A 23,096-nucleotide genomic window follows, 5' to 3' on the forward strand; every position below is an offset into this window, starting at 1 on the left:
TTTGTAGCAGTAGTGATATCACATGATGTATTGAATACTATTTGTGATCCAATAGCAGTATGTAAACACCGCTTCTAAAGTCCTTTCAGGAACTGCTTAACCAAAAGTGAGAATTAAATGAAAAGCCATTGTGTATCTTTCTAAAAATGAAACTCTCGCTAACAGTTTTGATGGATGAGTGTGGAAATAACCACTTTGATACATTTCATATAAAGGACAAAAGAGGTCTGCAAAGGCCTAAAAAGGAGAAATAACCAGTGGTATAAATAATTGGTTGTTTAAGAAAGGGAATTTAATATCATATAAGTAATAACAGTAATCAAAGCAACTGATGTTAAACTTGACCTCCAGAGGATTTACCCCCCTTCCTGACCAGGCCATTTTTTGGAATATGACACGGCGTTACTTTAACTGACAATTACGCAGTCATGCAACGCTGTACATGAATGAAATTTATGTCCTTTTTGCCCACAAATAGAGCTTTCTTACAGTGGTATTGGATCACCTGTGCATTTTTTATTTTTTACGCTATAAACAAAAAAAGACCAACAATTTTGAAAAAAAAAGTTTACTTTTTGCTAAAAATTTTTTAAAAAAATCTAATTTCTTCATAAATTTAGGCCAATATGTATTCTGCTACATGTCTTTGCTAAAAAAAAAAAATATCAATACGTGTAAATTTATTCGTTTACATGAAAATTATAGCGTTTACAAATAGCTGTATATATACTGGAATTGAAATTTTTTTATACTAGTAATGGCGGTGATCAGTGACTTACAGCGGGACTATGGGACTGTGGTGGGCATTCTGACATTGGGTGGGAACTAAGTGCCACCAACATCCCCAATGACACAAATACAGTGATCAGTGCTAATAAAAAGCACTGACACTGTACTAATGACACTGGGCAGAAAGGGGTTAACATCTGGGGCGATCAAAGGGTTAACCATGCGCTGTTTTACATGATGTGCTGTGTGTGTATTTTACTAAGGAGACATGCTGCTGTGTATTTCTCTGCTGTGCACAGAAATACACAGCAGTATGTCCTTCCTGGAAGGAGAGAAACCTGAGTTGTTTACACACAGGTCTCTCCCCATGTCAGTTCCACACGGTGATCACTGGGTGTCGGCGGGAAATCTCCAGCCAAGACCCAGTGATTGACATCCGTAACCGCCAATGGCGGCACGGGTAGGGCGGCGCACACACACACGCACCCCCTACCCGGAGATGCAAATCACGTATATATACGTGATTTTTCGCAGCCCTGTAACAGTAGTTCTATAGGGCAGTGGGAAAGCGGATAAGTACAATGTAGGCCTTTGCTCACCGCTGAAGTAACCAGTGTCCTGAAATACTGGAAACCTGGCTAAACAGAGCATCTGCTATAAAAATATTTTGCTACCCTGAAAATGTCCTACTTTAAAAACCTAAGTATTAAACGAAGACAGGGAACAAAGATCTTAGCAAAGGCAGTTAATTGCAATACAACCCCTATTGTAACATTGATCATTAAGAGTCTCTTGTGGCTGAACTGCTTGCTCCAAAGTGCTACAGCCACAACAAAAAGGAAGAGCTCCAAGTAAACAATATTTCCACATATCAGTGAAACTATAATATTCTGGCCAAATCTCTAAACACCATTTGCCAGAACGGACATGACCACATTCATTAGATTCCGTTGCATCTGTAGACAGACTAAATATATGGATAAACCTGCGCTACCTATGTATAACCCCCTCATGTATCAGTCTGTACACAATAAAAATATATATGAATATATAAAAAACAGTGAAATAAATAGAAACGAGTAGAGAAGTAAAGGAGTGGCTGCAAAGCAAGCAATTGTGTTCCCACAACCTAAGTAAATAAATGAAAATGTGTACTTTGCTGCACCAACCCCTGTGTAATATCTTTCAACTGCTTTGGGGAAGGGAAGTGACGTCAGACGCATACGAGAAACCGGAAGTGGAGTGGCGGCCATCTTGGAGAGGGCAAAAATTGGTTGTGACTTGCGATTAGGACTCTCCTGGATCCTGGATGGCAGAAAGGTTTCTATATGCTTTATGCAATTGAAAGATGGTTTTAATGTAAGCAGTATGATTAAAAGTTTGGATCTTAGTATGTGGCAGTATTACACTATGATCTGTTCCTTATATATGGGTATCTGAATGGCGTATATGGTGGAAACATATCTGAGTTGCTAGGGTGGAAGGATCCATACAGTGCTATAGGATCAAAGTAAACCCTGAGGACATCTGCAGGAGGATTTATATCATCAGGCAATTTCTGTGGATCGAGATCAAAGCAAAAATTGTTTGGAATATTGGTAAGGGTATTCACTCCTTACCTTGATAGAAGTGTACACTGTGTTAGGAGTTTTTTGAGCACAGTAGAGTGTTTCACATACATGGTTTTGCACTGTATATTGCATGTGTATGTGGTTTGATATATACACTTGTTTCTCACTTGGGTGATTATTATTGGAGTGATTTCACATGTAAATTTTTGATTTATAAAGGATAATGCACTATGTATATTTTTTTTTTTTTTTTTTTGAGGTAATCAAGTTTTTGCAAGCAGCGGAGAGTTTTTACACTTGAATCAATTTTGGACTACACGTACTTATTTATTTTATTGGGATATTGGATATATATATTTTGGACATTTCGGTTTTTAATTTTTATAATTTTTATATAAATTTTTATATATATTTTGGACTTTAATTTGAAATTATTATCTAATGAAGGGTTTCTTTTATTAATTTTCACTGAGCATATTTATGTTTATAGAAGTGACATCTTGCTTACTACTCTGCATGTGATCCCTGATTGGCCAATCAGTGATCACATGATCGGGACCTTGCAAAAGGTCCCGCACGATGATTGGTGTTCCACTGTGTCCGAAGGACACAATCGGCACAGAATCGCGGTCCAAAATGGCAGGCGCCGTTTATGAACAACAACCCGCCCCTGTACTGCCACCGTCCGGCCGTTTATATACAGCGGCCAGATGGCAATTGGTTAAAAAACAAATGGGTAACAAGGGTAACAATCCAAATCTCATTTTTTTTCTTTCATGGTCTTAACATTCTTTTCAGTGAACATGTAACACAAAGGGTCTGTTTTTAACCTCTTCCCTGCCGCCCTATTGTAGAACTACTACTACAGGGCTGCACAAAATGACATATATATATATATATATATATATATATATATATACAGTGGGGCAAAAATGTATTTAGTCAGCCACCAATTGTGCATCACAATCACATTGGCTGATTTGGAAAGAATTTATTTGCAAATTATGGTGGAAAATAAGTATTTGGTCACCTACAAACAAGCAAGATTTCTGGCTCTCACAGACCTGTACCTTCTTCTTTAAGAGGCTCCTCTGTCGTGCACTCATTACCTGTATCAATGGCACCTGTTTGAACTTGTTATCAGTATAAAAGACACCTGTCCACAATCTCAAACAGTCACACTCCAAACTCCACTATGGTGAAGACCAAAGCGCTGTCGAAGGACACCAGAAACAAAATTGTAGACCTGCACCAGGCTGGGAAGACTGAAACTGCAATAGGCAAGCAGCTTGGTGTGAACAAATCAACTGTGGGAGCAATAATTAGAAAATGGAAGACATACAAGACCACTGATAATCTCCCTCGATCTGGGGCTCCACGCAAGATCTCACCCCGTGGGATCAAAATGATCACAAGAACGGTGAGCAAAAATCCCAGGACCACATGGGGGGACCTAGTGAATGACCTGCAGAGAGCTGGGACCAACGTAACAAAGGCTACCATCAGTAACACACTACGCCGCCAGGGACTCAGATCCTGCAGTGCCAGACGTGTCCCCCTGCTTAAGCCAGTACATGTCCGGGCCCATCTGAAGTTTGCTAGAGAGCATTTGGATAATCCAGAAGAGGAATGGGAGAATGTCATATGGTCAGATGAAACCAAAACAGAACTGTTTGGTAGAAACACAACTCGTCGTGTTTGGAGGAGAGAGAATGCTGAGTTGCATCCAAAGAACACCATACCTACTGTGAAACATGGGGGTGGACACATCATGCTTTGGGGCTGTTTCTCCGCAAAGGGACCAGGACGACTGATCCATGTACAGGACAGAATGAATGGGGTCATGTATCGTGAGATTTTGAGTGCAAACCTCCTTCCATCAGCAAGGGCATTAAAGATGAAACATGGCTGGGTCTTCCAACATGACAATGATCCCAAACATACCGCCCGGGCAACGAAGGAGTGGCTTCGTAAGAAGCATTTCAAGGTCCTGGAGTGGCCTAGCCAGTCTCCAGATCTCAACCCCATAGAAAACCTTTGGAGGGAATTGAAAGTCCGTGTTGCCCAGCCAGCGACAGCCCCAAAACATCACTGCTCTAGAGGAGATCTGCATGGCGGAATGGGCCAACATACCAGCAACAGTGTGTGCCAACCTTGTGAAGACTTACAGGAAACGTTTGACCTCTGTCATTGCCAACAAAGGATATATAACAAAGTGTTGAGATGAACTTTTGATATTGACCAAATACTTATTTTCCACCATAATTTGCAAATAAATTCTTTCCAAATCAGCCAATGTGATTGTCTGGATTTTTTTTTCTCATTTTGTCTCTCATAGTTGAGGTCTACCTATGATGCCAATTACAGGCCTCTCTCATCTTTTTAAGAGGGAGAACTTGCACAATTGGTGGCTGACTAAATACTTTTTTGTACCACTGTACATATATATACACATGAATTGCATTTCCAGGTAGGGGGCGTTTGTGCGCGGCCCTACCCACGCCGCCATTGGCAGTTTGGAAAGTCAATCACCAGGTCCCAGCCGGAGATTCCCCGCCGGCACCCAGTGATCGCCGAGTGACACTGACAGGGGAGAGACCTGTATGTAAACAACACAGGTCTCTTTCCTGCTAGCAAGGACATGCTTTTGTGCATAGCAGAGAAATACACAGCATGTCTCCCTAGTGAAACACACAAAGCCCATTATGTAAAACAGCGCACAGTTAACCCTTTGATCCCCCCAGATGTTAACCCCTTCCCGTCCAGTGTCATTAGTACAGTGTCAGTGCTTTTTATTAGCATAAATGGGCAGCACAGTGGCTAATGGTTAGCACTTCCACCTGACAGTACTAGGGTCGTTGGTTCGAATCCCAGCCACGGCACCACCTGCCTGGAGTTTGCATGTTCTTCCTGTGCCTGCGTGGGTTTCCTCCGGATACTCCGGTTTCCTCCCACACTCCAAAGACATGCTGGTAGGTTAATTGGATCCTGTCAAAATTGTCCCTAGTATGTGTATGAATGTAAGTTAGGGACCTTAGATTGTACACCCCTTGAGGGTTAGGGACTGATGTGAATGTGCAATATATATGTAAAGCACTGTGTAAATTGACGGCACTATATAAGTACCTATAATAAATAAATAAGTATCTATACCGCCATTTGTAGACACTATAACTTTCACATAAACCAATTAATTTACATGTAATGGGATTATTTTTAGCAAAGACATGTAGCAGAATACACATTGGCCTAAATTTATGAAGAAATTAGATTTTTAAAATTTTTTACTGGATTTGTTTTTGTTTATAGTGCAAAAAAAAACCGCAGAGGCATTCAAATACCACCGAAAGAAAGCTCTATTTGTGGGGAAAAAAGGCCATAAATTTCATTTGGGTGCAGCATTGCATGATCACGCAATTGTCAGTTAAAGTAACGCAGCACTGTATCACAAAAAATGTCCTGGTCTAGAAGGGGGGTAAATTCTCTGGAGGGCAAGTGGTTGAGGCTTTGCCTACACTTGGTGGTTGAGGGCTGAACTGTGTTTTTACCTCTCACCTAGCCGTTTCCCTTTGAGGTGCAAAGGCAGCAAACACATGTTATGGCCGCAATGCTTTGCATCATGGCATGGCTAAAAGTATCCCACATTTTGGACTCAACTGAATTGGGGCGTCATGCAGCCTTGTGCAGGAGCATGTGGTTGTAGCTCGATGGAGCAGGTTTTAGGGATTAACACAGACGTATCATGTCCTCACGACCTGTCAAACACCCTCTGAAGCACAATCCACTGCGAATCACTCTTCACAGGGTACCCCAAATGTAAGTGAGTCCTAAAAAACTGGCATAGCATTTGACCAGTAAAACTGCATGTCCACTAGTTCTCTGCAAATCACAAGCTGTTGTGAGAATCGGGCAACATTGAATGTTCTTATGCAGGCTATACAGTACATACAATGTATCCAGAAGTGACGGACTGCTCAAATGTAAAAAAACTGTGTGATTAAGAAGCTAATTTGTATAAGTATGTATTTGCAACTGATTGCCTGTGCTGGTGAAGGTATAAATGGGGATCCATTCTTGCATTGCAGATAGGGATCAGGTTTGAGTTTGCAGGGTACTGGGAACTCTGTTCGCTGAGCATACAAACCAAGTGACCTGGTCCACTGAACTCAGCCTCTGACTGCTGGGAAGTCATACATCCAGTGGCGGTATTATTCAGGGATGAAACTGGGGGGCAGGGGGTATTTGCCCTGGGCGCCACATTGAGAGGGGCGCTACTGTGGAGTGTCAGCATCCAGGAGAAGGTCAGGAGGTGGAGACAGCTGGGACAGTATGTCCACATCTACAGCACAGTCTACCATGGGGACATTGTGATCCTGGCCATGAGGATTTGGAAGCAGTGACTGGGGAAGGGGGGAGGTGTCATCTTTTCCTTTAATTCATTCAGCTTAGCGTCCTCTGCCCTACTGACACTGATCTCTGTCCTACTGACACGGTCCTCTGTCCTACTAACACAGTCCTCTGTCCTACTGACATGGCCCACTGCCCTACTGACACCGTCCTCTGCTCTGCTGACACCGTCCTCTGCCCTACTGACACTGTCCTCTGTCCTACTGACACGGTCCTCTGTCCTACTGACACGGTCCTCTGCCCTACTGACACGGTCCTCTGCCCTACTGACACCATCCTCTGACGTGCTAACACTATCCCCTACCCTATTAACATCATCTACTGCCCTACTGACACTGTCCGCACACCATCCACTACCCAACTGACACTGTCCACTTTTAAGGTAGGCTAAGCTTGTATATTTTTACAGTGACATTTGTTTTAGTACATTATAAGTTTTCCTTACTATTTAGTTAGGCTTTGCTGGTTAATTTATTTTAAAATAAAATAGGGCTGAACCCCAGTGATCTTTGATCCCTTTCATGTTATTCAGGTATCTCTTCACCTCTTAAAAGTTGTCTACCCCTGCCCTAATCACCCCATGTGTATAGGGCTTCTACACACAGGCCCCATTACTTTCTACATATTTATTAAGTGTGTTTTCCCCTATTTTCCTTATTTCCCCTATTTTGTGGCTATGTCACAACAGCTTTTGAACAATAATGCTTATGTACTTGACATTAGAGAATTAAAATAATAATTAATAGTTTTAATTTTTATTTCTAATCCTGAACATACCAAATAAATTATATCCAACAACACTATAAATTCATTAAGCAAGTAGGGATGCAACTCAAATTCTCTGTTACCTCTAGAGGGAGCATACAAAAATCCAAAATACTATTATAAAAAATACTGAACAATAAGAGTGTGCGGGGGCGAAATTTGAACATTTCTATTATTTGCCGCTATCTAGAAATCTCAGATTTCAGCCAGGGATGATATACAGAGTCTTTGGGGAGTGGGTGGATTATGAGTTCTCAAGACTGAGATCTTTCTTAGGTATAGACATGGAATTGATAGTATCTGAGAAACATAAAGAATAAAATAATATTGCAGACAAGCTCTTAATCTCACATTTGAGACTAAATCAATAAGATTTGACATGTGGAGATACACAGAGTAAAATAAAAATGATACTGTATATACTACTGTATATGTACATTTGTTTTGTGCAAGTTGGGCAAAAACAAATGTTATTTAGACCATTTTGCCTTCTCAACAAATGTTCTTTTATTTGAAGTAGTAAAATACCACATTATGGCCCCTAGATGGAGCAGAGGAGCATATCAGTTACACGCTGTATGTCTTTGTAACCAGAGATACAATGTAACAATTCTAGAGAACATTAGAGGGAATTGCCAAGCTAATGTAATCAATGGCAAAAATGAAAAAAAGTTTCTGCAAGTTGCCCCTAAAATATTTGTTTTTTCATGTGTTAAATTACAAAATATGTACCCGTTGATCCAGCCATTTCTCCTATTATGTGACAATTTCCTGTTCCCGTGAGGAAGGAACAAGACATAGGGCTAAGAGTCAGGTGACCACAAATAAGCACAGATAAAATGGGATTTATAGTTGTGATTTTTTTTTTTTTTTGTATTAAAGAGGAGCTTCAGAAAATTAAGTCTTGCTAAATCACTTCAGGCCAACCCCTTTTGCCATTAAAAATAAAGTGCCTATACTGTTTAAAATCCAGTAATACATCATCTCATCCTACTATGTACATACTCAGTTTCTCTCTATTTTTAGGCACTGTGCCAAAAATGTAGCGGGCTGATCTTCTGAGAGCCTAAATATTTATTGCTGCTCGGGGAGTCTGGGCTACAGCAAAATGGCAGCCTCTGGTAAAAGGAAACAGGAACAATTTTGGAGGCAATTTCCAGCTCAAACTAATTTTAGTAGCATAATTAATAATATGGAATGCATGCTCCTTACTAGAAAATGTATTATTTTATCAAGGTGTTATGGGTAAAATTCCACTTTATGTATCTTGCACATATAAAGATATGCCAAAGGTCTCAGCCAGGTCTTCAGCACCCAGCCAAGGTCTGTGGCACATCTGCACGTGAATGGAGCTTTCCCACGCATGCACATATAGTGCCATTATCAGAGACCTTAATACCTGTGGTATCTGTGTGCATGTGTGGGAAGCCCCCTGCATGTGCGCAGGTGTGCCACAGGTTACTTTCGTGTCCTGAAGATCTGCAGCACATCTGCACATATGCAGAACCCATCAGTACAACTGTATACTTGGATGTGTGACGCGAACGTCTTGTGAGACAATAGGGGTGGAGGGGCACTGTGTTGTTTTTTTCTGGAAGAGAAAGAAGAAAGTGCTGCACTTCTTGCAAGGTCAGAAAACTTGAAGAAAATAAGGAATTTTTAACCAATTGTGGGAGAGTTAGGGAAAAGCTTGTTTTATTGGGTTAAGGTCCACTTTAAGCATACAACATTGTTAAAATGGTTGTGAAGGCTCAAGTTTTTTTTACCTTCATGCATTCTAAGCATTGGTTTAAAAAAACCTTCTCTGTGCAGCATCCCCCCAGCCTCCCCCAATATTTACCTAAGCCCCCTCTCAATCCAGCAATGTGCACTGGAGTCTCAGCTATCCCGGGACTCCCTCTCCTCATTGGCTGAAACAGAAGTGCTGTCAATCACAGCCAGTGAGCCAATGAAAAGAGAGAGGGGGCAGGGTCGAGCCATGACTCTGTGTGTGAATGGACACATGGAGCAACGGGTGCCCGCATAGCAAGCTGCGGGGGACCCGAGGAGGATCCAGGCTGCTCTGCGCAAAATCACTGCACACAGCAGGTAAGTATAGACATGTTTATTATTTTTTTTTGTTTTTTGAAGTAAGCCTTTAGAACCACTTTAATGACATTGGTTGTATGTTTGTGGTCATTGTGCTGCTGCAGAATACATTTTGGAACAGTCACACACCTCCCTGATGGTATCACATGCTGGATAGGTATCTGCCTGTATTTCTCTGCATTGAGGACGCCACTGATTGGACAATGTTGAGGACCATAAACACAGTGGATGGCCAGGAAAACGTAATGCAGCAAATGAAAGACACATCATGCTTATTTCCCATCAACATCGGAAGATGTCCAGCAGTGCCATCAGCACAGAACTGGTGGAAACCAATGGGACCCAGGTATACCCATCTACTGTCCAGAGAAGTCTAGCCAGAAGTGGTCTTCATAGAAGTATTACAGCCAAAAAGGCCATATCTCTAACATGGAAACAAGGCTAAGCTAATCAACTATGCACAAAAACGTAGGAACTGGGGTGCAGAAAAATGGCAGCAAGTGCTCTGGACTGACGCGTCAAAATTTAAATTATTTAGCTGTAGCAGGAGGTAGTTTGTATGTGAAGGGCTGGAGAGCGGTACAATAGTGAGTGTCTGCAGGCAAGAGTGAAGCATGCTGGAGGTTCCTTGCAAGTTTGGGGCTATATTTCTGCAAATGGAGTTGGAGAATTGCTCAGGATCAATGGTGTCCTCAATGCTGAGAAATACAGGCAGATAGGTATCCATCTTGCCATACCATCAGTGACGTGTGTGATTGGCCCCAAATTTATTCTGCAATAGGACAATGGCCCCCAAAATACAGTCAATGTCATTAAGAACCTTCTTCAGTGTAAAGTAGAACAAGGAGTCCTAGAAGGGATGGTTTGTCCCCCACAGAGTCCTGATGGAGACTGTCTGGGATTACATGAAGAGACAGCAGGGTTTGAGGCAACCCATATCCACAGAATATCTGTGGTTAGTTCTCCAAGATATTTGGAACAACCTAACTGCTGAAGGCCAACAAAAGCTGCGTGCACGGGTACCTAGAAGATTTAATGCTGTTTTGAAGGCAAAGGGTAGTCACACCAAATATTTATTTGGTTTGATTTTGATTTATCTTCTGCTCATTTACTTTTTTTTTACTCATTTTGTTAATTGCTAAAAATAAACTATTAAAACATTTATTTCTGAAACCTTTTGTAACCATTTGACCTCTGGAAGTTTTTACCCCCTTCATGACCAGGCCGGGTTTTTTTTTGCTATTCAGCACTGTGCTACTTTAAATGGCAATTGCACAGTCATTCAACACTGTACACAAATTAAATTTAAATAATTTTTTTTCACACAAATAGAGATTTGTTTTTGGTGGTATTTGAGTACCACTGGGTTTTGTTATTTTTTGCTATAAAAACAAGACTGAAATTATATTTTTTACTTTCTGTTATAAAACATCCTATAAAATCAAATTTCTTCACAAATTTATGCCAAAATGTATTCTGCTACATGTACTTGGTAAAAAGAAAAATCCCAGTAAGTGTATATTAGTTAGTTTGTGTCAAAGGCATAGCATCTACAAACTATGATACTGTATATATATATTTGAATGGTGGCCAACCTCAATTCTTGAGGCCTTAAAATGCCAGGACAGTACAAATTCCCCTCAAATGACCCATTTTTGGAAAGCAGACGGTCTGAGGCATGGCAAGTTTTTTGAAGGTGTAATTTTTTGGAAAATTAATAAATTAAATTTGGGTTTTTTTCACATTTATTTTACATACTATCACAATTGTAGTGCAGCATCATCAAATGACTGGGGTGGCGGTGATCAGGGATATTGACTGGTGGAAGTCATTTTATATTGTAAACAATTTTTTAAAATGTTTTTTTTTTCACATTTTCTTTTTTTACTATTTTTTTACATCCTGTAATCAGAGTAGTTCAGTGTCACCATAGGGACACTATACTGCTCTGGGGGGGTGATCAGGGATATTTTGTTTTACACTGTTATTGCTTAGAAGCAATAGTTTTAGCTGTCATGAGTGGGTTAACATTCATGACAGCTTAGTTACTTTTGATACGCTGTGATTGGCTACAGCTAACCACTTGATACAGGTAGCCATGAGCTAATCACAACTTCACAACACTAAGCAAGCAGTCATGAATGGAAAGCACATTGTAATCAAGTGATTGCTATGACCAATCATAGTGATCATATGATACTCCAGCCTCTCATAATGACTGGTACTGATAACAATAATCCACTGTGTCCGGTGGACACATCGATCACAAGAGGTGTGCTGCACGCCCATGTGCCAAGCGACATACATGTACGAGATTATGTCTGGCTGTGCAGCCTGCCTACAGTATAATTACTACAGGTGGGACAGCAAGTGGTTAATTTACAGCATTTTTTCCCATCTGCCTAAAACGTTTCCACAGTACTGTACATCAGAAGTACCCTTCATATCAGAGTCCCAGAGCCCCTTCACATCAGTGTCCTCAGAGGGCTGTCAATGCACCTCAATGCAGGTATTAAACCAATGCACTTAGCCAGCACACCACAAAACACCTGTATTTTACATGCTTTGTTGTGCTCAAAAAGGTGTGTGCACTCTGGTATAATGTTAGAATGCACATTTTAGTGCGGGTTACTACAACAAACAGATTGGAATAGATCCTTGTTGTAGTGTTCAGATGTGGTAACTGGCACAGAGAAAGGCCTGTTTACTGGGTGATCTGTATTTATCGACATTTTACATAATAAAACTTATAGCATAAAAAAGTACCCTAATATGCCATCAACCTAAAGCTGAACTCTAGGTGAATATAAAAGTCCCAAATTAGTGAGGCTCTGTAATCATTGCAAGCAGTGTAAGTACCTGAATTGGCTTGGTAGCCACATCTTGTAGTCCCTATAAAGCAGGGCTAGAGTGTGAGAGAAACAAAGAGAACAAGGATCCAATCAGTTTATATGCTAATAAGAAGCATGCTGATAGGAAGAGAAAGCAGAGTGACACAGAGATGAGCTTATCACTGTGTTGCTCCTCCTTTCATCATCCAGTCATATGCAGGGGTGGGTCAATGACAGCCTGGGCTCAGAGGAACTACAGAGGGCAGCCCAAAAAATGAAGGTGAAAATTACAGCAAAAACTGTTTTTCTTTTTTTGTTTACTTCTAATAGTCTAATTATGTTTTATCTTATTAGTTTTGGCTAGAGCTCTGCTTTAAAGCCTTTCTGTCTCTTAAAAGAGGTATAATACATTAGAATAATTTTCAAGTTTAAAGTTTCTCCAAATGCAAATTATTACATGGTGCGAAACCAACACATTTCTCCAGGGGAAAAAAAAATTTCTGGACCTATAGGGGAAAAGGCCCTAGGAATTAAGTGCTCGCTGGACATAGGCTGTACTACAGCTTCCTTTTTATTTATCCTAGACCTACAAGAGCTATGTGAAGGATCCATATTCCTCTTAACACAGCCAAGGCAAAAACCTCCCAACAGATGTTGCTGGGGTACCTTTCTTCCATATGTCTGCTTCATCTGCCACATGGGGGCACCACAGAAAGATGATTAAATCAGATTGTCATATACAAACCAAAATGTGATTTATGATGATTACTGCACCTGCACCAAACTCTGACTTGGCACAACAAAGGGGGAGTGCCAGCAGTCCTTTATGGCTGTGTTCAGTTGGTCTGAGGATAAGAGATGGTATGACAGAATGAAATAGTACTATATCTTTTAATAACATAGCAATTATTTTCATAGTGAAATTTCCCTGATGATTTGGAGGGTGGGGGTTAATCCTCAAATTGGGTCCTGGCGACTTAAGCAGAGATGAAAAACAAAGAACTCCATCTGTGCAAGAGAAGGTAGAGAGTGAAAATGGTCACCCAAAGATATTTATTTTTTTTAAGATTGCTGGCAAGCCATTTGGCCAATCTGCTGTGTCCATTTTAAGTTAATTGAGAGTGCCACATTCTATCCGTTGGATCTCTGTTGAGCTCCCCCAAATGCCATACTCACATAATTATAATTGGCTAAATGGCTGGGCACATATGTCCATGTTTGAAATTTCACTATTTAGAAATAATTGGGGAATACAACTAAGAAAGGGTGTTTATTATGGAGTTTCAGGAGCAGGAAGAGACACTAACATCTATAGGAAAACCTTGTGCCTACCCAAAAGTGAGAAAGTTGTTACATTTGCAAATGGTTGGATGTGTTGTTTATGATCCAGAGTATAGCCTCCAGTATTTTTTTTGTGTTACAGTCCTTGCAGAAATACAAATTGTAGCAGTTAAGTATTGAATGGTAATAAAACAGAAGTTGACATTGTTTGTGTTTGCATTGTACCTGCAGAACCGGACTTGTCTCAACCACCTTGTTATGAAGAAGCACTACTCATGGCTGAACCCCCTCCACCATACAGTGAGGTCCTTACTGATACTCGAGGCATCTACAGAAAAATCCTCAGTCCTTTTCTCTCTGTTCAGGATGAGCTGGTGAAACCAGAGCAACCCCTGAGCCATAAACAACATCTCACAGGACAACAAAATACTCAACCACTTCCTGGCGCCCTAAGCTCCCAGATTCCACCCAATCCCCCTCAAGAAGCACCAAGCCGAAGACGGCCATCTTGGTCAGGCTCTGAAATTGGAAGTGGAGTACTGCCTGGATTGCCAAGGGGCTGCCAACTGATTTTCCCAATTCCCCTTCTGGGCAGGACTACAGCTGTTTAAACCAGCATGGAAGTTGCTGTGGTCCAAAGAACTTGAGGAAGTTGGATGGTCTGTGAACGTAATAAAATGACATATATTTCTGAAAACTACACTTAACATGACAGTTCAGCCATTTGCTTATCTGAACTTGATTAAACAATGTGGGCCATATCTGTGTATCTCTGAAAGATGGGATGAGAAGAGCTGCAAGACTCTTGCGCGGATTATATAAACTTGTACAACTCACCGACAAATGCTGATGTACAGTCAGATTGGATCTGATTCTGAAAACATTCATGCTCTGCTCACCAGAGACACTGACAGACAGGCCCTCTTTATATATTTACATTTATAGTTGCACTTCCTGTTTGTGGGATTAAAATTTGGCAGCCATAGCGTGTATGTGAGCTGCCAGCTAGGTTATGGTGTCCATTTCTGTATGTTGTACATACTGAGAGGATCCTGTTCTCTGTATTAAGATATTTAATACAATTAATCTGAAAGGGCTTCACATAGAACATTCTGGAACACTTTCAAGTTGTGTATGGTGAATGATAAAATGTCTTGTCATATGCCAAGCTAACACTGTGGAAACTGAAGTCATCTGTGCAGTGATACATAACTGAGCGCTTCATTTATTCCGAATCGAGATTTGATATGTCAGCTTTATCTGCATCACCACAATTACCTATCACTTCAAGGGGAGATCAACACTAACCACACATTACAAAATGGGTCTAAGTCTAGGCCATAGAAGCAAATTGCAGTTGATTTTTTCAGTTCTACAAAAATAAGGACTTCTAGACAGTATAGACAGATTTTTTTTCCAGCATCTCTGGTCCTCTAAGATGGAGCTGTGTCCAATTTCTAAATGAGTACAGCTTTTACAAGTATAGCATTTGCCATTCACAAACTAATCACAAAAATGGGTTGAGTACCAGAGAGATACAAATAAATGCATCATCTCAAAAAACCCACAATAAATGCTTAGTGGCTCTTGCTCAGGTTAACAAGGTCCAAGGACTAGTGAGGGTGCAGGTTGGGGAAAGGTTCATCCAGACCCAAAGCACTCTGTAGACCTTGAAAGAGATAGCCTGGCTGCTGCACACCGGCCCGAGTGGTTAGCAGGTAAAAGCAGCCTCAACTCGATTCATCCAAGCCATGACCCAATATGTTTCACCCCACCCCTGGGGCTTACTAGTGGGCAGCAGCCAGGCTATCTCTTCCCACATCTACATCTTCATCTCCTCAACAAAGTCACAGTATGATGTAGGACTAAAGGATTTCATGAGAATATAAAAGCTGGTTTAAAAAAAAAACTGTTCTGAGAGAAATACTGGGCTGTTGACTTCCTTATAAAATTCTAGGTGCTTGACCATTATTCTCATTTTCTATCTTCAATACATTCTGTCAATGACCTAGAAAAGGTAGGGAGGATCTTGTTAATAAATGAAAGTTCTAACAATAGAGAATCAGTATGAAAACAAGGCAACTAGCATTTGTAGAGGGTCATTAGCAATGGCAGACCCGATATTTCCATCAGCAAGGATGGTCTTAAAGGGCAAAGTAATAGAAGCATTTCCAAAGCTTTCTTGAAGCCCTGAGATCTAAGACAATCAGGCATGGTTTATTATTTCTTGTAAATGTTAGTCTAAAGAGCATCAGCAATCATTTAGCATGGCCAATAAGCTTTCCAGAAGCTCTTAGGGCTTATACTTACAGAAAATGTAATTAGCCAAGTGATTGGATCTCTGCAGAGCTCCCCCAAATGCCATATTCACATGATTGTAATTGACTAAATGGCTGGGCACACATGCCCATGTTTGATTGACACATGCATACATCACCAGGCCATATAAATATATTGAATATTCAATGTATGCCCAAGACAACATAGGTGACAGATGCTCTTCCACTCCCATCTCTCACACAGACCAGCCCTTTAAGCAACTTTTGGCTCAGCCTGGGAGTGTTGAACACAGATAACAAATGCATATTGTGGTTTTAAATAAGCTTTTGGAAGTCTTCAGCAGATTTTTCAGTAAACTTCCTCACTGAAGATATGTGTGCCATACTCCCAGACTGGAACTTTTAAAGCTTGAAGAGTTTCAAAAAAGTTCAGGATTATGTGTAATTATGTGCAGGTTGTTTTCTTTAAAGGTTTGACTTTTTGAATTTTTAAGAGTGGCTGTACAGCAACATATTGTACATTGCACTGACACGTGAATTATTCTATATTACATAAGTTCCCATTGGAAGCAAAACATAGAGGCCACCATGAATTTGTCTGAAAATGCCAGTAGCCTACCTGTCATGTGATCCTTATGCTTGGATGGTTTGTGCCATAGATCCAGACAGAATATGCAGGTAAATCTTGCATCCAGCATTAGCATTTTCAGAAGAAGGTCTGTGATGGCAGCCTCCACATTTCACTCTTATGACAGGTTTACTTTAAGCAAATTACACACACTTCCAAGGATCTTTTGAATATACATATTGTTGGCACAGGCTGCAATAGAAATAAGGCCATTAAAGTATATTTTTTATATAAGTATAAAAAAAAAGATACTTAATCGGGGTACATTCCACCCTGTACTGTGACGCAGCGCATAAATGCACCTCATAACAATACTGTTCCAATAATAAAATAAATACATTAACTCAGCGGTATGATGCCTATCATGATGTCCAGAGTAGAAAGTTCCCCAAACCATCACGTCATGCATGACGCCACTTACCCCAAGACCGTCTGTGGCTCCCTAAGGTTCCACCAGAGTACCTAGCGGCACGATGTCAGACATGCATTGCCTGGGTTAGACCCCTGTCCCACACACCCTACATGACACCACAACATAAACCATAGCATGCAAAACCTTACCAAATGAACAAAAACAATTCAATAAGCAGCGGTTGTGATGGGTGGTGGGGGGTGGTGGTAGGAAAGAGGGCGGAGGGAGCGGAAGCAGAATTCACAGGCCCAAAGCTATATTGAAAGCACAAAGACATGCAAGAGAGAGTAGGGGAAGGGGAAATCTTCAGACATCCTCTTCCTCCTTGAAGTCCATCAAGTTATAGTCTCTGAGCAGACTGTGGACCAGTCTGCAACAATCCTCAATGGACATCCTATCCCGCTGGTGGATGAGGCACTTCCTGGTGCACCATAAAGCGTTCTTGATACAGCACAGCACCTGCCAGGTGCTGTCAATATCCTCCTGAGAAAAAAAGTCCCACAGAAAAGTCCATTCAACACAGCAAAGTGTGTGATGGCTGCCCGTGGCACAAGGCCATTAAAGTATAACTAAAGGCAGTTTTCTAGTTTTTGATAGCGTGGAGATGGATTAGAACACCTGTTTGGTTATTATTACTGTCTATGCCCCCCATAAGGGAGAGTCACACTCTCTATTTGTCCTGTTCACCAGTATCATCAAAAGTGAAAGTAAAAGAATACCCAAATTTTGTGCTGTCCCCAGAAAAGTAATAGAGAGGCAATCTTGCAATGGGTACTCTAGTTCTGGTGAGCTGAGGGTCCTTGCAGAGATTTTCTCTCACTTCGTGTTTGGCTATGGGACAGAAAGTGAAGGCAAATCTCCCCAATAGGACACAGATGGTAAACAAATAAAATGACAGAGGTTATAACCCTCCCTTACTCTATCTAAAATGAGGAAAAAAAAGGTTTTCCTATAGTTCTAGTTTTAGCTGATACCTTGGTTGTGGCCAAAAAATTCCAAAAAAGGTCTGCATAACTAGAAGTAGTACAAATGCCTATGGTTTTAGGACCCTGCTACAATGTATTGATGTATGAAACAGTATCCATTAACATTTCTACTTTAGTTACCAATGTACCCCAAAGAATGGAAAAACTCACTTCCCCTTAGGCACAGCATATGTTCAGTGATGTTGATGTGGTTGTGTACATATCTCTGGGAGTTTCCTTCTCTATAGAAGCAATGTGAAAAAACTACAGGTGTAAACAATCAATGACATCCTAGAGGTAAGTGTGATAAAATAATCATGTACTCCATATAATTATGTCATTGCAGCAGTACAATGACAACCACAATTTCTGTCAACCCCCTAGCAGGATTGGAGATCTAATTGTCAGGACTACTAGAGATCTCATTAATACTCCTCAGCTGTCCCAAAAATGTCAGATCCCAAAGGTATTTAGCTTGCAAAATATAGCATGGTCTTGTCATCATAATGACATATTTGGTTGGATCTAGGAGTGGATTGGCTAGGTTGGTGGCAGGACTGAGGTATACCACAAAGTTGAAACCTCTGGCAGAAGAGCACAGCATGAGTTGTTTTTATAGCTTTAGCTGTAAGGATTATCCTCATGTTTTAGTAGCTGTCAACAAGATATAACTATAAGCAAGTTTGTACACCATATGTCTGCAGGTAAAGCCAGAGGCAAGACACTAAGAATTTGCTGAAACACTAACAGCCAAAACATATTTTAGCTAACATTTCAATAGTTATTGAACAATCACAATGATCTGTGACTTTCATAAGTAACCATTAGCATTTATTGTTATAGGCAGGTTTTATAACACCTTAAAGGGCTAGTTAGCTGCTAAGCAAAAGAGGTTGGGAATGCTAAATGTGCACCCACTATTGGGTCACACTGCTTCTAATTCCCCCATGAAAGCAGAACTCTATATAATTTCTAATGCAAATATACGGAATGTACCCACACTTGCAAAACTGTCTGTCTTGTGGCTTTTTAAGAATGTTACCCAACTGCTGTGCAGACCTGGGATTCTCAACCTTTTGGCTTTAGTTCTGCAGGCTGCACAGCCCAGAAGTCATAGGCTTTCCATACCTCCCTTTTAGTATGTCACTCTACTCCCATATTTACATAAAGGACAGAGACCATCATCAAACAGAACAGTGTGGCTTCTCCAGTTCCATTCAATGTTGTATTTTGATTGACATATAAATTTGCAGTTAAAATAATTAACAAGTGGGTGATAGGGAAAAATCAGGAGACAGGGAGGTTTAGGGTAGGGATAAAACTTCCCCAATCACGCACAAAGTTTGTGGCAAAGAATAACAATAATTCATACAAAAAAACTTCTGGTGAGGGGATGATGTACAAAAGGCATCTCTTAATCATCCCTGGAATAAGCACTCTCCCCCATTCTAGTCTCCAGCCTGTGTGGTTCACTTTCCCTCCCCTGTTGCAGCAGCGTTGTGCATGCACATTTCAGTGATGCTGTGGGTGCATCAATGTATGGATCACAGGCAGGAGACCACAGATCAAACCAGTAGTAATTTTTTTTGACCAGGCTGTGGGCAAACCACAATGGGCCTAACAGGTATGTTAATGAAATCTAACTACGTATTTTACATACAGCATTTATAAAGCAAAGGGCACCTTTTACTGCATAGCACATTTTACTGCACTTTACCTTTTTACCATTGCCTTTTCTCCTAAACTAGTATAAAAACAGGTATAAGAGAGGTCTGCTACACTATTACTTTGTATCAAAAAATCTATTTAAAAAGGGCACTGCCAGGAAAGCCCAGAGTATATTTCTAGGAATGAAATGTTAAATGTGATTTCTGACTATGTATCAGAAAGTTGGCACTACATGCCAGAGAGGAAATTCTGTTGTATTTCATGCTAAACAATCCATATTAGGTTGCTTTCACACTGATTAGTTTTTGTTCAGTTAAAAAAGCAGAAGAAAAATGCACCCATTTAGATGGAACTCTTTACACCTGAACAAAAGTGCATCAAAAACTGATCAGTGTTAAAGGGCCATTTAAACATGCACCAAAAATGCAGCAAGCAGGACTTTTAAAAATGCAACTGACTGGTGTGGAGAGTTCCATAGGGTTTAAAGGGATGCATTTTTCTCCTTTTTTAACTGAAAAACTGATCAGTGTGAAAGGGCCCTTAGTCAACGGGAAGGCATGAAAAACTGATCAGTGTGAAAGCAGCCTTTTGCTTATGTATATGTATCTACACAGGGCTTCATTTAGATATCATGCTGCCATAGGCACACATGCTTGACACCCCTTTTGTACAAGCTCAGCTCCTTGTGTCATGTTATTATTGCAGTAACTAATAATAGGGTACACTACTGAAGGCAGCATGCTGTCTGTTTTAAATCAAGAACTACATTTTATCTTCCAAGATAAGAGAAAGGAGCAGTGATTTTGCATTTCTTGAACCATGGCTCCCAACTTTCCTTGATTTGGATGAACTGTTTCCCTTCTGGAACTAAATCCATCTGTCTCCCTTTCATCCTCATTTGTTCCTCTTTTGGATATGATGTATAGACCTTTATAAAGAAAAGTACTATCTTGTCACCAGAAGTGTTATACTGCAGTAAACAATACATCCAATCACTAAATTATTGAATTCATTAGTTCAAAAAAGCCAATATAAAGAAAAGGTAGTGGTGAAAAAAAAAACACTTGGGTTAAACCAGTCGTTTTTTGCCAATTCTTCATGGTCCAAATAAATGGTGCATCTCAAAAATGTGTCTTTTGCCTACACACGTTACACTAAAAGGATCCCTTTTCTCATTTTAGAAAGTTTGGAGGTATATTTTAACCATGGTAAGTTTTTTGACTCTACATAAAATCCCCTACAAACCTGGCTGTTCTCTTGCTGAATACAGCTACAAATGTCCAAAGGGAGCCAGATGGTGGAAATAAAATAAATAAAACGTTATCAGAATGTGTATATTTTGTGGCTTGATGCCCTAGGCACTGGTCCTTGGGTTCCATTTGGGTTCCATTATGGTACATACAGCTCTCTCTTCAGGAGCCTTGAGAGCAGCTAATCACCTCCCATTAAACAATAAAAAGTTCTTTTGAATCAATTTCTATTGTTCACTGCATTTCTCAGACAAGATTGTAGTTGGAGGAAAAGGGTCAAGGAGAGAATTTCTGTATAATACTTTAGCACTATGTATTGCTAAAAGAAAATGAAATGTTTACCCTAAAGCCGGCCATAGATCTCAGCCGGTTCAGCAGGGACTGGCCAAGATTCAAACCATGTGTGGGAAGGCTGAATGTACTGAAGCTGACCTATCGATCAACCTGAGTACAACCAGCCTCTCAAATTTTACATGTGATTACTGCTAGTGGCTATTATAGCTGCTATCCATAATCACGGCTCCACGGGATAGATTGCCCCATCAACACTGATTGTGTTGATGTGGGAATGGAGTGATTTTCTTTCCTGCAACCCGGCTGTCTTAAAGTGTTACTAAAATCATGACCTTGCATTCACTATATCTGGTCTCACACAGTACACAGAACATGGAAATGCAATTATTTTAGTAAATATAAACTGCTAAATACCTTTTCTCATCAGCAGTTAGAGCAGTCTTGTGACTTCTATCAGTGTCCAGCAGAACACTGGTTAAAGCTTGTAGGAGTTTTCTTTTTGCTCCAGGAGGATGCAAAACCCCTGACCTCTGTCTGGACAGTGCTGATTAGCCCTGTGCTGATCACATGCACTCTCCCAAGAAAAAAAAACTCTCTAGCAATAATACAAACCAAACTGAGCATGTGCAGCTTGTTCCCAATGCTCTGTTCTGTCAGCAGATGGATTGGGGAAAGTAGAAGAAGGGGAGGTTTAGAGAAGACAGGATCAAACAGCCTTTTTACACAATGTGGAGGATTAACCCCTTAGGTTCCACAGTGAGTGTAACAAGTATGCTTTACTGTATGTACAAACTGACTTTACTGTTGTGGGTTTAGTAACACTTTAAGAAGCCTGCAAAGAAAAATTTAGGGAGGTGCTGATACTGGTAATAATCTGTTACATTAATTTGTTTTCTCAACTGGTTAGTACTAATTACATCATTACAATAGATCACCCAGAACAACTCTTTTATGTTTTATCCACCAATCTTCACCAAACTTATATAGTGAGGATGACTCTATTGGCCAGTCAGTAGCCAGTCAGATACTGAGCAGGTTGAATCCACGTTTTTGCAGCTGACATCATAAAACAACTTCTATTATTACCAACAAAATGCAGAAATTCCATTCAGGCTCCTCCTCATCCACTTCCCTAGATACATTCATGTACCTGTATGGCTGACAATGATAGAACTGTGTAAAGGTTGGGTCAAGCTGCTGAATATCAAAATGCATTGAAACTTACACATATTACAGTCTGATTGCTCATATACTGGTTATAGCAATTGTAAATATGAATTTTATTTTTAAGCTATAAAAGGCCTCTGTCAACAGGAAATATACAGTTAAGGCTGAATCATCTTTTCTGTGCATTCCTACTCCTGCTGATTCTCAGCTAGAAGACTTTAATATAAAACCCACACTACTGGTAAGTGACTCATTAAAAATAAAAATAAAGCTCTGCTATGTCTGTTTATCTTTAGAGAAGAGAACACTTTTGAAAGGTCTCTGTGAGCAATTAGTAAGTGGCATAATGTGGAAGATAGCAACAGAAAACAAAATGTCCTTGCAAGAATGTATTTGAAAGTTCTGGTTCTTCAAAGAAAATCATGGAAAATCACTTTGACAACACACGTTATACGTGGTTTAATCTAACTGTAAAACAGTAAACCCTTTTTGTCACACCTGTATACTTCAAAACATGAAAAGCAAAGAGGGCACAAACACCTAGCGCATTACCCTTGACCAGGGGCGGACTGACCATTTGGAAATTCGAGCACTGCCCAAGGGCCCGGGGTCAGTAGGGGGCCCCATGAGATGCCCCTGGTACCTTTTTCATAGGCTTTTTTGAGTTTGGGCAAGGACACATGGGCCCCATGATCCCCTATTGCCCGGGGGCCCCATGAGTTGTCAGTCCGCCCCTGCCCTTGACCCTTTATTTGGAAGAT

At 40.5% G+C, this 23,096-nt stretch overlaps 1 protein-coding gene across 3 annotated transcripts in view; it reads left to right on the top strand.

Annotated features, from left to right (window-relative positions):
• PRR7 (proline rich 7, synaptic) overlaps positions 1 to 21,098 on the top strand; it is a 76,860-nt gene extending 55,762 nt beyond the window's left edge. For all 3 annotated transcript variants that reach the window (XM_089671128.1, XM_089671129.1, XM_089671130.1), the window contains exon 3: positions 13,904 to 21,098. In XM_089671128.1, coding sequence (XP_089527254.1) covers positions 13,904 to 14,283 — 380 coding nt within the window. In that variant the 3' untranslated portion in view covers positions 14,284 to 21,098. The remainder of the gene's footprint in view (positions 1 to 13,903) is intronic.
• The last annotated feature ends 1,998 nt before the right edge of the window (positions 21,099 to 23,096 follow it).

The sequence above is a fragment of the Staurois parvus genome, unplaced genomic scaffold (genome assembly GCF_062004578.1).
Source record: "Staurois parvus isolate SC_StPar_1 unplaced genomic scaffold, SC_StPar_1.0 ptg000099l, whole genome shotgun sequence".
NCBI lineage: Eukaryota > Metazoa > Chordata > Amphibia > Anura > Ranidae > Staurois > Staurois parvus.